The sequence below is a fragment of the Dipodomys spectabilis genome, unplaced genomic scaffold, assembly GCF_019054845.1.
Source record: "Dipodomys spectabilis isolate Male_0828 unplaced genomic scaffold, ASM1905484v1 ptg000125l, whole genome shotgun sequence".
Lineage (NCBI taxonomy): Eukaryota > Metazoa > Chordata > Mammalia > Rodentia > Heteromyidae > Dipodomys > Dipodomys spectabilis.
Window position 1 is genome coordinate 21,452,725 of NW_024870802.1, and position 14,116 is coordinate 21,466,840.

At 37.5% G+C, this 14,116-nt stretch overlaps 1 protein-coding gene across 2 annotated transcripts in view; it reads left to right on the top strand.

Moving 5' to 3' along the window:
* Slc16a12 (solute carrier family 16 member 12) overlaps window positions 1-9,847 on the top strand; it is a 76,862-nt gene extending 67,015 nt beyond the window's left edge. For both annotated transcript variants that reach the window (XM_042689357.1, XM_042689358.1), the window contains exons 4-7: window positions 2,086-2,229; window positions 4,023-4,602; window positions 6,740-6,999; window positions 8,889-9,847. In XM_042689357.1, the coding sequence (XP_042545291.1) occupies window positions 2,086-2,229; window positions 4,023-4,602; window positions 6,740-6,999; window positions 8,889-9,151 (1,247 nt within the window). In that variant the 3' untranslated portion in view covers window positions 9,152-9,847. The remainder of the gene's footprint in view (window positions 1-2,085; window positions 2,230-4,022; window positions 4,603-6,739; window positions 7,000-8,888) is intronic.
* Window positions 9,848-14,116: the final 4,269 nt, after the last annotated feature.

Here is a 14,116-nt window from a genome sequence, read left to right on the forward strand (position 1 = left end):
GTTACTTCAAATGCTATGTCCTTCTCATTCTCCAGGCACATAAGCAATCAGTGGATAGGCTCATGAGCCATTTCTGTATCATTTCCTTAAACAAGTGTCAACAATGTTGCACCATATCTGGTGTCTTGGTTTGTATTCTGATGCATTCCTAGAGGTTTCCAAATTGGATTTATGTATAACATCTTTTCATGCATAAATCTTCATGCTTACAGAAGTGGGAAAATACAGGCTTGAATAATCAGGAGTTAAACAGTTCTACTATGTGTAAGTTTCATTCAAGAACAGTTAAAGGTGCTCTTTAGCACATGTAGAAAGTCTTAGAAGTTCATGGAACCCAACATTGCATCTACCTAGTAGAAGATAACAAACATTGAAAGATTTTTTAATATAAATTTCAAGCCAGATTTCTGAAATTGGCTTTTTATTGAGTTTCTAAAATTGTGATAATTTGTTTACAGCCTCAGTTCAACTAATTCTTTTATTTAGATGACTCTCAAGTATTTTAGAAAACTTTTGTGCCTTTGGGTCATGTCTCCAGGCATAATACTTTCTTCATCTGAGGTCATTCTAGGTACTGACTCATTTTTTTTTTAAGAAAAAAAGCATACATGTAGATAAATGAAGAGAAGTGAGTACAATGAAATCATGAATTCAGTGCATATCCTACAAATAAGAAAAGTGAAGGAAGGTGTGTGTTGGGAGGGTTGGGTGAGAATGTTGAAATGGGTGACATTGATCAAGACACTTTGTATTTATAAACTGCTTTGTGGAATGGCAACTTCTTTGCACAACTAGAGATAATAAAAATATTTTAAAAAACAAAAAAATCAAACATAGGCAGGAATCGCTAGATTATTCTAAAATGTATTTTTGATTACAAGGAACTTAAGAGCAATTCTAGAATTAAAGTAAGTGTTATGAAAGCAGGGTTTCTTATACTCTTAACTAATATGAAGGTTGCCAGGAATTGAAAGACCCTACATTTTTTTTGTAGCCCTACCTTTTCTTGTTCCTTCATCAGACTGGATTTTCAGGGTTATGCTTTGAGTCACAGTATTTGTCTTTCTCAGAGAATGTGGGTGTAGTATTTTCCTCACTGTTATCTCTTGGAGAATATTTATAATCCCTATAGAGAAGCAAATGGTTTTAAATGACTAATATGGATGACTAGGTAGACTCTGAGCATTTCATGCCAGTAGCAGTGTATTTAAAGTCTATGCAAGACAGTGAGACCTTTTACCCCACTTCCCATACACATACAGTATCCCCATGTAACGTATTGAAACAGGAGGATGTAGAGTATAATACTACAGAGTAGAGTGAAATACTACAGAGTTGGATATTGGACATGCAGTGAGAAAATTTTTCTTATCATAAACAGAAATGAAACTTGTTGAGTTTGTTGCAGATTTGAATGTGAATTCTGCCACTTTCCAGTGATCATATGAGGTGAATCCATGAAGATTCAATACTTCCAGGAGATTTGTTCATTCTCACCAGTCACCATTTTACCTAGGTAGGAGGTCAGTGAAAATTGAGAGGAAATGCCAATAACCGAGTCTGCCACATACATTTGAGCAAGTCCACAATTTCAAGGCGACCAATGCAAAAAATGGTCAAATTATGCAGAAACCAGTGTATCAGTTCTTTTGACCTTGTTCCAAGGAGGAGTGGTGTCAGCACATGTTGTTTTCTCCACTCATCACATTTCCTTTCTCCGTCAAGTATCTGTTATCATGATTGCCAATGACGTATGATCAATACCCCATCAAACATGCAGTTAAGCAGAGTTGATTTCCTGTTTGAAAAACACCCAAAAGTCTGAGTAATAGGATGAAGATAGGAATAAGTACATTTTAGTGCAAACCAGGCCACTTGAGTTTTATTCTAGCTCTTGGTCTTTATTCTGTGTGAGTTTGGATGAATCACTTCTCTCTGGGCCCCATTTTCCAAGGTTATAAAATTACTGGGGTGCGCTTGATGCTTTAAAGCTCAGTTGTTCTCTGTTCTTCCAGTGTACCCATTTAGCCTTTTGTCAGGCCTCTCAAAGGCTTTTGTTGACCTTATTTATTATTGTTTTTGAAGCTCCACTTGGGAGTGTGGTCAGTAACCATTTATCCTGCCAAGTGGGAATTATACTGGGTGGCTTGCTTGCATCTACTGGTTTCATCTTGAGCTCATTTGCCACCAGCCTGAAGCATCTCTACCTCACTCTGGGAGTTCTTACAGGTAAGGGCACTTTGTACTACCCATCTCACCCACTCTCTGCAGGTGTTGCCAAGTACATCAACAGATCAGTGATTCATAAAATATTTATTTTGTTAAATGCATACTTTAGTTGACATAGCTTATGTTTGCCTACCTAGCAGTTAAATGGAGATGGTAATGAGATTGTATGCCCTCAATGAAAATGCATTAATACTTTAATTTAGCCATGTGATAAAAAGCAACTGCTGCTCTTCCCTTTGGCTTTAGTGTATGGGTGTGATTTTGTACTGAAGAAATAAAGCATTACTCAGCTCAGTACGAATTGTCAGTAGTGATTATTACCCCCAAGTATCATTACTAAGACTATTATTATTGTTGTTACTTATGGACTATGTATTAAACCCTGGGTTTTGTGCTTACTAGATAAGTGCTTTATCATTTAAGCTTTATCTTCATCTCCCTTCTTAAAAAATTATTTTTGAGATAGGGTGTTGCTAATTTAGTCCTGGCTAGCATTGATTTGGGGTGACAGACATGTGCTACCATACCCTAATTACAAAGACACAAAATATCTGTTTTCAACTTGAATTATCCTTGCTTTATAACAAATATTATTACCCAATAAGTTAGGATTCTCAATTTTAGAAATGTCTGTGCACTGGGCCACAGAAGTTGAATGAATCAGCCCAGGAAAGGATATAACCTCATAGCGAAGATGTAATATGGCTCTTGCAGCTTAAGAAGACATATCCACCCCTGTAACTGAAAAACCTGACTGCTAAGGTTATGTGCAGTCCCCATGTACTATTCTGATTTTGTACACTAAAAACATCCATAGTTTCCAGTGCTGCATCCAGAAAACCCTCAGTCCTGGCAACTCTAGATCGCTAAGCACCTGCACTGTAGATGGAAGCAGGAACAGAAGGTGATTTTCCTTTCCCATCTCTGATATTCTAGATGCTGTGAAATTCAGGCTTAAAGCCCATGGGATTTTTCTAAACACCAGAGTCAAAAGACGCTAAAAACATTCTTCACTATCAACATTGTTTTCTCCAGGGACCTTAGTGATAGTTTCAGGTTGTTTGGTATTTCCCAACTATTTGAAATGATTCAGATACTTTTTTTTCCCCTGGTCTTAGGGCTTGAACTCTGGGCCAGGAACTGTCCTTGAGCTCCTTTTGCTCAAGACTAGCACTCTACCCCTTGAGCCACAGCTCCACTTGTGGCTTTTTCCATGATTAACTGGAGATAAGAGTCTCATGGACTTTTCTACCTGGGCTGGCTTCAAACCATGATCCTCAGATCTCCACTTCCTGGGTAGCTAAGATTACAGGTGTGAGACACGAGCTCTAGCCGCCTCTGATACTTCCATGGAGTCATTTTCGCTATTCAGCCCAGATACCAGAGGGGTACAGATTACTAGTGTTGTGTGTTCACAGGCAGTGAGGAGTTGAGATGACTCGCCAGATAACTTATGAGAAGGAAGGGAAAGATCAGGTTCCTTTGATTAATATCATCTAGATTTTCTAATAAATTTTAGCTTACACTGAATAATGATGTTTTAAGTATTTCCTCTGATTTTAAGAAGCCATGTTTTCAAGTATGTTCTTCCTAATAAGAAAGTCACACACCTTCTATGTTTTTCGAATTGTGGATAGCTGGAGTGGGGTGTTCCTGCCATCTTTCTGTGCACGGATGGCTTTAAGGAGTTCCACATAGGTCAGATTCTCTTCCATCAAAACCATCTCAGTCTGAGATCGCTCCCACTGGCTGCTCATGATATATCAGTACTCACAGAGGTTTCTCTCTCCCAGGTCTTGGATTTGCACTCTGTTACTCTCCAGCTATTGCCATGGTGGGCAAGTATTTCAGCAGACGGAAAGCCCTTGCTTATGGGCTTGCCATGTCGGGGAGCGGCATTGGCACCTTCATCCTGGCTCCTGTGGTTCAGCTCCTCATTGAACGGTTTTCCTGGCAGGGAGCATTACTCATTCTTGGGGGATTTGTTTTGAATCTCTGTGTTTGTGGTGCCTTGATGCGGCCACTCGCTGTTAAAGAGGACCATTCCAGTCCTGAGCAGAACCATACCTATCTAAATGAGAAAGAAGACTCCAAGCGGACATCTCCCTATTCACCTTTCACCAAAGAATGGGTGCAGACTTGCCTTTGTGGCTCTTTACAGCAGGAATACAGCTTTTTACTGATGACAGACTTTGTGGTGTTGGCCATCTCTGTTCTGTTTATGGCTTATGGCTGCAGCCCACTCTTTGTTTATTTGGTGCCTTATGCTTTGAGTGTTGGAGTAAGTTACCAGCAAGCTGCTTTTCTTATGTCCATACTTGGAGTGATTGATATTGTTGGCAACATCACATTTGGATGGCTAACTGACAGAAGGTAAGATTTGTGAAAACCCAATTGGTCACCTCTCTGGCCACCTCTGGGAGTTTAAACTTTGAACATCCCTCACCTTTTACCGTATTAAGTACCTACATCTTTCGAAGGTTCTCTAGTATTCAGTATCTGAAGGCAACTTCTCTGCTTAAAGTCTGGCAAATGATTTTTGTCAATGGACATAGAGAAAATGTGTTTTGGCTTTGTCTTCAATCTTTGTCATAAATACCCTATGTTGTCAGTCCTAAACTAGATGCTAACAAATGAAAATAGCTGTGTTCTAATGAGACTTCATATGTGTTGAAATTAGAATTTCTCCTGCAAACTTTTATGTCACAAAATACTATTTAAAAACAATTTCTCTGAATGTTTTAAAATGCAAATGCATTCTTTGTTGACAGGTAAGTCACAAAGGCAGATAGTGGGCTAGATTTGGTCATAATTTGTCCACCTTTGTTCTAGATGTGTTAAGATAGCAAATCTGCTTAAACTGCCAAAGCCAAGGATAACTACAAGTTCTGATTGTACATTTAATATCATCTCAAGTCAATTCAGTCCCTGATAAAAGACAGCTTCTGGCTAGGTTTTGTGGTTTTAGTTGTTTGTGAATTGCTACAGAGACTGGCTAGGAATGGAAATTGGAGAAGAATCCAGTCCAGGAAGGAGAACCAGGTACACATTATCTGTAGCCACATGTTTATTTTGATAGTGAGATAGTATTTACATTCATTAGGTTGTAAGCTTAGAAACCAAAATAATAAGAAATCTACCAATGCCCATCTATTTGAATGAAGAGCATAAGCTACTCATCGTCTCCTAAATGAAAGGCTCTCTCTTCTTGAATTATGACCTGGGAAAGCCTCAATCATATAGCTTCTCATAAATTGTATCTTTGGTAATGAATCATGATCCAATATTGTAACACTGAGGTTTAATTCCACATTGTTTTTGGTGTGGTGCTAGAGACAGAACTGAGGATCTTGTGCAGGCTATGTAAGGACTATATAACTAAACTATATTTCTAGCCCCTTCATACTGTTAATTAAGAAAAACAGAAAAAAACAAAAGAAAAAAAAGAGGGCTGGGAAGGTGGCTCAGTGGTAGAGGGCTTGCCTTGCATGCATGAGGCCCTGGGTTTGATTCCTCAGCACCATATAAACAGAAGAAGCCAGAAGTGGTGCTTGGTTCAAGTGGTACAGTGCTAGCCTTGAGCTGAAGAGCTGAGGGACAGCACCCAGGCCCAGAGTTCAGACCCCATGACCAACACAAAAAAGAAAGAAAGTAAAGAAGGAAAGGAGCAAGGGAAATCAAATTCAATCAACTAATTCAACAAGAAGTGGCCTGTTGTAGACCTGAGGGCCTATAACAACTGGTTTAAGATCCATAAGACCTAGGTTTGGGAGCCAGCTCTGCCCTGTGACACAGGGAAGAATCACCTAATTCTCAGATCATCAAGCATCTTCATCTGTCAGATGGTTCAGTGCAATATTTGCCTGTCAACCTCACCATTTTTTTGAGGCTCACATGATATTTTGTGTAGACAAACATTTATAAAGAATAAACCATTATAGCTGTCATTATTCAGAATCTTTGAAATAACTGAACTTATGGATGAATTTGGAATTACAGAAGGAAACTAATAGTAGTATCACTTGAAAAGTCTTGAAATAAGACTTAGTCCTAGTACAAGGCCATCACCACCTCTGGAAGTTCATTTAATATCTTTCAGTTTCCCCTTTGTTTAAGCACTTGGTTTGTTGATCATCTATGATGTGCTGCATAATGTCTCTGAAAGCATTCAATATAGTAGATTACCAGAAAATATCAGGCTTCTGACATGTTACGTATTTTTTCACAACCATCTCTAGAGTCATCTTATGAAATATTTAACATTCTCATCTAATAGTGAAATGATCTGAAGTCAGAGGTAGGTAGCAGGATTGAAACCATCTACATTTCTAATTTTAGACCTCATTTTCGCTCTACCAGAACATGCGTCCTAGGGAGATAAAACCTTGCATTTATGTATACCAAAAGATAGGTAGCACAGATAACATCTGAGAGGAAGCAAGCTGTATAAATACTTGTGATGCTTACTGCTGCATGGCATGGTTATGATGCTTGTTTTTCAAATCCACAGGTGTCTGAAGAATTACCGGTATATTTGCTACCTCTTTGCTCTGGGACTAGACGGGCTATGCTATCTCTGCCTCCCAATGCTTCAAAGTCTTGCCCTCCTTGTGCCTTTCTCTTGTATCTTTGGCTACTTTGATGGAGCCTATGTGACCTTGATCCCAGTAGTAACTGCGGAAATAGTGGGAACCACCTCTTTGTCCTCAGCACTCGGTGTGATATACTTCCTTCATGCCGTGCCATACTTGGTGAGCCCACCCATTGCAGGTAGGTTTTGGGAGAGATGTCCCAACCTCTTTTTATCATATTCCTATAAAAAGGATGAATATACACACGTGTACACACACATATCACACACACACACACACACACACACACACAATTGGCAAGAGAATTCAGAATGAAAGAGAGCAGGTTTACCAGAGCCATCCCTAAACATGATCTCCCTATCACTTTGGTCTATAATGTTCTTACACTAAGCGGGAAATGGCGGGGGGAGGGCTTAATACCTCAAAAGAAAAAATCCCCAGCTACAATCTTGGATCCATTCCATGCTAATGATGGGAGCAATAGAATGTCTTGAGTGCCAGGCATAGGAACTGGACTCTTGATTCTTCATTTCCCATTTACACATACCAAATGTGGGCACTGTTAATGCTTTTGTGCAAAAGGGAAATGGTGGGAAGTGCAATTCTAGAAAATATGATATGAAAATTAATTTAGTGATTAGGGTCAAAGGTAAATTAAGGTTCTATTTTAATAGATTAGGATCAAACTGATAATAATATAGAGTAGTGCTACAGATAAGGAGGAAATTTTGAAAAACATCAAGTTCATCATATGGAGAGGAAGGAGAAAAAGAAGTGAAAGATGGCTGCTGAAACAAACACAGAAATAAGAGACAGTGGTCTTGTATGAGAGTTGAAGGACTTCAAATTTAGATGTATTGATATATCTGAAGTAAGAAGGTAATAATTCTCAATGGAGCTTTGTAAGGAAATCTTCAGAGAAAGAGCATATTTGAATATACAGACTTGGGAGCCTTCAAGGAAAATACCCAGAATGTTTTGTAAACTGTGAAATGTTATAAAAACTTAGAGCAGGATTATGCAATTAACTTAACCAATATTTATTGCATACATTAAGTATTTAAGCAAATGTTTATCACTTTTTTGTGTGTGTTTGCCAGTCCTGGGGCTTGAACTCAGGGGCCTGGGCAATGCTCCCTGTGTATTATTTTTGCTCAAAGTTAGCGCTCCACCACTTGAACCCCAGATTCACTTCTGTTTGGTTTTTTTTTTTTTTGGTAATTTATTGGAGATAAGAGTCTTACAGACTTTCTTGCCCAGGCTGGCTTTGAAGGCTTCAGATCTCAGCCTTCTGAATAGCTAGTATTACAGGTGTAAGCCACCAATGACTGTCTTATTACTTTCATAATCCAGTGCCTGGGGCACTAAGTGACCCAACAGCAGATAGGTCAGAACCTGTTTCTCCTTTCTGGAATGAGATGTTGGGACCCTTGATTTTCATAGTGGCCTTGTTAAAATACAGACTCCTTGACTCTCCCATTTAGGACCTGATTTGTTAGGGGCAGGTCCCAGGGAAGTGGCTGAAAGTCTCAACCATCTTCCTTGTGATCCATAAGCACACCGGAGTCTGAAGGTCCAGATTTTTACCAGTCTAAATCAAAACCTCTTTGAAGCTTGTTATATTACTTTAGAGAGAGTGTGGATGCATTTTTCATGATCACATTCTCTTAACACCCTGCATGAATTATCCCAAACTTCAATCACTCAAATGATATTGACAGAGGACACACAACAAAATTTTGAATTTTTGTATTTACTAGATTCCATGAGATTAATAATAGCTAATATCTATTGTATGATTATTAAGTACATAGCACTGTGATAAGTGCTTTAAGAATTAGTAACAACTATAAATTTATCTTAGCAGTTGCCCTAAAATAGTATTTCTCAGTATTTCTCAGTATCATATTTTTAGGCAAGCTGTTTTCTGTCTCAAAATTTTAATGATGGTCCGACAATCAACTGTTATTATCCTTACAAATAATGAGATTTGTGAGAGAGTGGGCAAGCACAGTAATTGAATCTTCAGCTCCACAATGTAATTTTGTTGTTGTTTGTTTGTTATAGGGTGGCTGATGGATAAAACTGGCAGCTACACTGCGTCATTCCTTCTCTGTGGATTTTCCATGGTCTTTAGTTCTGTATTGCTTGGCTTTGCAAGGCTTGTAAAGAAGATGAAAAGAACCCAGCAGCAGTTCCTTGCCAAAGAATCAGAACCCAAGCTTCAGCTATGGACCAATGGATCAGTGGCTTATTCTGTAGCAAGAGAATTAGATAAGAAAGATGAGGAAGCCCTGGCTACTGCAGTGCCTGGCTATGACCTCACATGACCAACAAATGGCCTGGCGCCCAATGGAGTTGGGGCCACAAGACCGTTCACTTTTCTGAAGCATTTTATTTCAACAAAGTATTGTCTTCTGAGAAACATTATTATCCTGCTTTTATTAACATATTTATAAGGAAAAGTAGCAAATAATATAACAATAACAACAACAACAACAACAACTGAACTTGCCTAGAGTTTCCTCACTTGGGAGTTGTATTCAAAATCTAAATGGGATCTTTAGGCAATGGAGCATAGCTCCATGTAAGAACACAGCAGATATGATTAGCTGTGATTAGGAAAGACTCTTAGACGTAACCAAAGCAGAGAACACTGGGCAGAAGCATTTCAGCTGAAAGTCTCTGCCTCTCTGTCTTCCCTCCTCCGAAGACACACAGAAACACTGACATTGTACTGTTTGAGAAGGTGGGGACGGAGTTCACTCAGGTGTGGCAGTAGAGATGCCAAGCCTTTTCATGGCAGAGTTTCTCATTAAAGGTTTAAATTGAGTGGCCAAAGAATACTTGAAATTCTTCTAAAGACTATGAGTAATACAGACATAGAGACTTTTATTTCCCTCTTAATCTTCCAGCCAGACTTTGCCTTTGCCAAGAAGTAGATATCACTTTGAGAATAAAACAAACAAGCAAACAACAAAAAACAAAACCCTGAAATGGCATGGTTGGAAAGGAGTGACTTATAAGATCTTTTTATTTTGGGGGGGGGGTGGAGGGGGGTCTGGTCCTGAACTCTGGGCCTGGGCGCTGTCCCTCAGCTCTTCAGCTCAAGGCTAGCACTCTACCACTTGAGCCATAGCACCACTTCCGGTTTTTGTTTTTTCTGCTTATGTGGTGCTGAGGAATCGAACCCAGCGCTCTACCACTGAGCCACCTTCCCAGCCCAGTCATAAAATCTTCTATGTGAAATTTCCCCCTTGACACGACAAGCTTTTTTCCTAGGATGGTGCCCCAGGTACTCACTCTGTCACTAGAGCACACTTACTCTAAATGAGCAGGGCATCTCTCTATTTTTCCTGAAAATGTTAATAACACAAAATCTTCCTATTTCTGCTTCTTTGGCGGAAAAAATTAAAAGGTCTAATTTGAATGTAGATGTATTCCTGCTAGGAGCAGAAAAATGCTGGAAGTATTCCAACTGGGAAGGAATTGAATTTTTAGATCATCAGGTCTCTGGCAATGTCTTCTTTGAAGACAAGGATGCTTGAATTCAACACATCAGTGTATGAGTACCATGCATCCTGATCAGTGTTACCCCTTCCTTATTTCTTCCCTATTTGTCCCAACCCAACCCATACCCTCAGCATATCCGGTTCCATATTTCCCCCTGTGTTCCCATTTCTCCCTGAGTTATTTCTTTTTGTTTCCATATCTGTGTTATATCTTTTGTTTCCTTCATCTCTTTATGGATAACAGTTAGAAACCTAACATTATATTAATTTATTCATTCTCAATCCTTCACTTTTCTGTGACCTGGAATCATTCTGTGTTTTCAGATCAGCGAGGAAGGGCAGAGAGAAAAGAGCTAAGTCAGGTTGGTCCAGCTTGTTTCCAAAGGTTTCAATCCACCAAATTATCATCTTAAATCCCAAACCATACCACACCTAAAAATAAATAAGGGCAGGTTGTGTAATTAAAACAAGGGATTTAAATTTATTTAAGAGTTTAAAATCCAGGGAAAATTTTTGGGCTCAAAGGCCATTAATCCATTGTCCCCAAAGAAGCTTCACAAGTGCCAGGCAGAGAAGAAAATGAAGAGATGAGAAGAATCTTAGGTTGCCTAGTAAGTCTTCGCTTGCAGCTAGGTTATTTCACAAAAATCACATGTTAATAGATTGCTTTCAGAATGAGATACTGGTTCAATTTTATGGAAGAAAATGGCAACATTACATAGTTGTTCTTGCAAGAGAACTTCAAATATTGTTACCTCTTGAGAATTGTGTTTCAAATCCATTTGTTGTTATTTAAAAACAATTGGAAAATATTTATAAAAAGTAAAGTTAAAATGAAATTAAACATATTTGGAGTAGCACTTTATCTTAAATGTCTGTTTTTAAATCAAAACACAGAGATGTTTTGGAATCTAAATATTCTTATCTATACTTTTTATACTATGAACACAGTAAAGTTTTGCTTATGCGATTCTACCATGTAATTTATCTAAACTGTTAAAAGTATTTATAAAAATAAGTATAATGATCAGATTTTAAAATTTGTATAAAAACGTGTTACAGTTTTTGTTTATATATGTAAAAATTACATGCATAAATCTGTAATCTTTATCTTACTTCCTCTCTTGAAGCACTTTTAGAAACTAGTAAGAAAAAAATGTAGCTCTTAAGAGTCTACAATTTTAGTATATGCACAGAATTTTACTGTCAATGATCTTCTAAGTGTTTATTCTATTTGTTTCAAAACTAAGAGAATTTATGAGAATGGTTTATAGAATCAAGAATAAAATTTTAATGAAATGATTCTACATATCTGTAGAATATCTGTTTATAACACTTTAATTTCTACTTTGGAATTGACTGAATAGAAAACAGAATAAATTATCTTTTATAGATACAGAGTTATCATTGGACCTTTTGTTCAGATTATAATTTTACTGGGTCAGATATGTATGCTAAAATCTTCCTGTTTCTAAAGCAAAATAAAAGAAGTCTATAATCATGGTTGGAGCAATTTTTTTCCCTTAGACAAAGGTTGTAGATCGAATAGTGAATGAGCCAGTTTGGATGTAGCTAAGATTTTTACAACATTCCAAAGCCTTTGTTAAGTTTTGAGAATGGTAGCCGCTGTGCTAGATCCTTTCTATTCATTACCTCATTCAACACTCTTACTGATAACATGTTATCAGTATTTTTAGAAAAGTGTGAAGCACAAGGCGTCAGGTCCTATAGTTCAATAGCTACTCCCCTCTAGTGCCTGGACTATGAAATCTTGTGAAACTAAGAAGCGCACATACTGCAGCCTGAGTTCCTTCTGTTGTCTGACAGGACTCTGGGATTTGGAATGCTACAATAGGCCTGAGTTGAAAGGAGAAACTTTCACAGCATAGGGTTATACCTCAATACTCACTTCTCTATTGTAAAGGGGAATCATTTACAAATACGTGTAGAGAATCCAGTTCTTCAGAGGCATGGAAGAGTATTTTAAAACTGAGACGTTATGCAGCACTGCCATCTGCTGGAACAAGTGACAACACTCTTTGGAAACTTGATGCCTCCAAATTGTTCAACTCAGCAAGGCTGGCCTTTTAAGTTGGGTTTTGTTATCTTTTTTTCTTCATTTTTTTTTCAACAAATAGCTTATAAACAAGCATTTCCTACAGTTTTTTTTAATGATGTATACAGCATCTGAATTGAGAAGTTGGATGTCATCAGAGAACAAAGCATTATGGTACAGGATAAAAAAGATGAGCCTTCAAATGGCACCCGCGGAAAAAACTACACTGAAGAATAATTAACAAGTGGGTATTTTGACTCTGGCTACATTAACAGTAGTTCACAGAAACCTCTATTTGGCTATTTAAACTCTGAACATGTACCATTAATAAAGGATAAAGGTAATTTGGATAAACCTCATACTGCCTGTGATGGGGAGAAGAAATGACTTTCTTATGAGGCTGCTTTAACCTGAAGAGCCTCAAGTAGCAGAGGACACTCCTGTCTTCTAATATGTCAAGTTATAGCAGCAGATACTGGGATTTGACTGCTCATTTAACCTACAGTAATCGTGACTGGCAATCCAACCTACCTATTTGTTCTAATTAATCTGAAATTAATATTGTCCTTAGCCTACTAAACTGTATCAGCATTACATTCTCATTTTTTGCTTATGCCATTTTTTTTGCCATTTGAAGTAATGACTTTTGGTGGATACAGACTGCCAGTTAGACTCTTGAAGTCTCTAAAGACAAATGGACCAACACGGGTACATAATAAACCAAAAGTCTTCAGTTAAATAGAAGGAACAAATTCTAAGAATATACCATCTCTAAAAAACAGCTCCAAATTCTGTATCATTAATAAAAATCATTTTTGATCCCAAGTGTTCCCGAAGTCATCTCTAAATATCTGTAGGCTTTGGATAGATAAGCAGAATCACTGACAAATTTAAAACCAATAGACATTTTTTCCTCCATGTTTAAAGTAGTAGCTTTGTGTACTGATTCTACACTTAGTATATCTTTGTCTACTTCAATGTTAGTGAATTTAGTTGCTGAATAGACCTTAAGCTGTTAATTTTTTGGTATTTTTTCCTATTTACAAACAGAATCATGCTATGTACTGCAGAGTAGGCCAGAATCTGGAATCTTCCTGAGAGCTGGAATTATAGAATTGTACTCTCATGCTCCTGGCCCATTTTTTTAAGTTAGAGGCTTACAGTAGCATCTGTATTTTGATATTGTGACTGTATTTTATTCTGTATGACGTCACCACCTCGGAACATAACATGAATTATGTCATTCCTAGTAAGAGAAATGTCATCCTATTTTCATAGGCAATAGAATATTTGAAATACATGTTTCTGCAGAATCAGAATTCAGACCTGAATTTTGAAATTCTTGAATAGAGATCATTTGCTTCCTGGTGCTCTTCCTTCTTGAACAGAAAAAAAAACAAGCAATCATTTAAGCAAAACAAAATATTAAGAAAAATGTAATTCATGAGATGCATAATATATTTTTGGGCAAAAAACACTTTTAATGCCTTTATTATCATTTCAATTTTTCGTCTTTATATATGCTTGAATATATATGGAAAGAGGACCTGGAAAAATTTCTCAAATTGTTAACCCTGAGGTGTAGGATTGGGGTAGGGTGAGAAGTGTGCTCGTGGTAAATGAATATATTTCAGCATTAAAATTTTTTCAATGAACATTCTTTTATTTAAAAAACCAAAGCCACAATAGGAACTATTTAAATAGAAATACCAAGAAGGGTAATATAC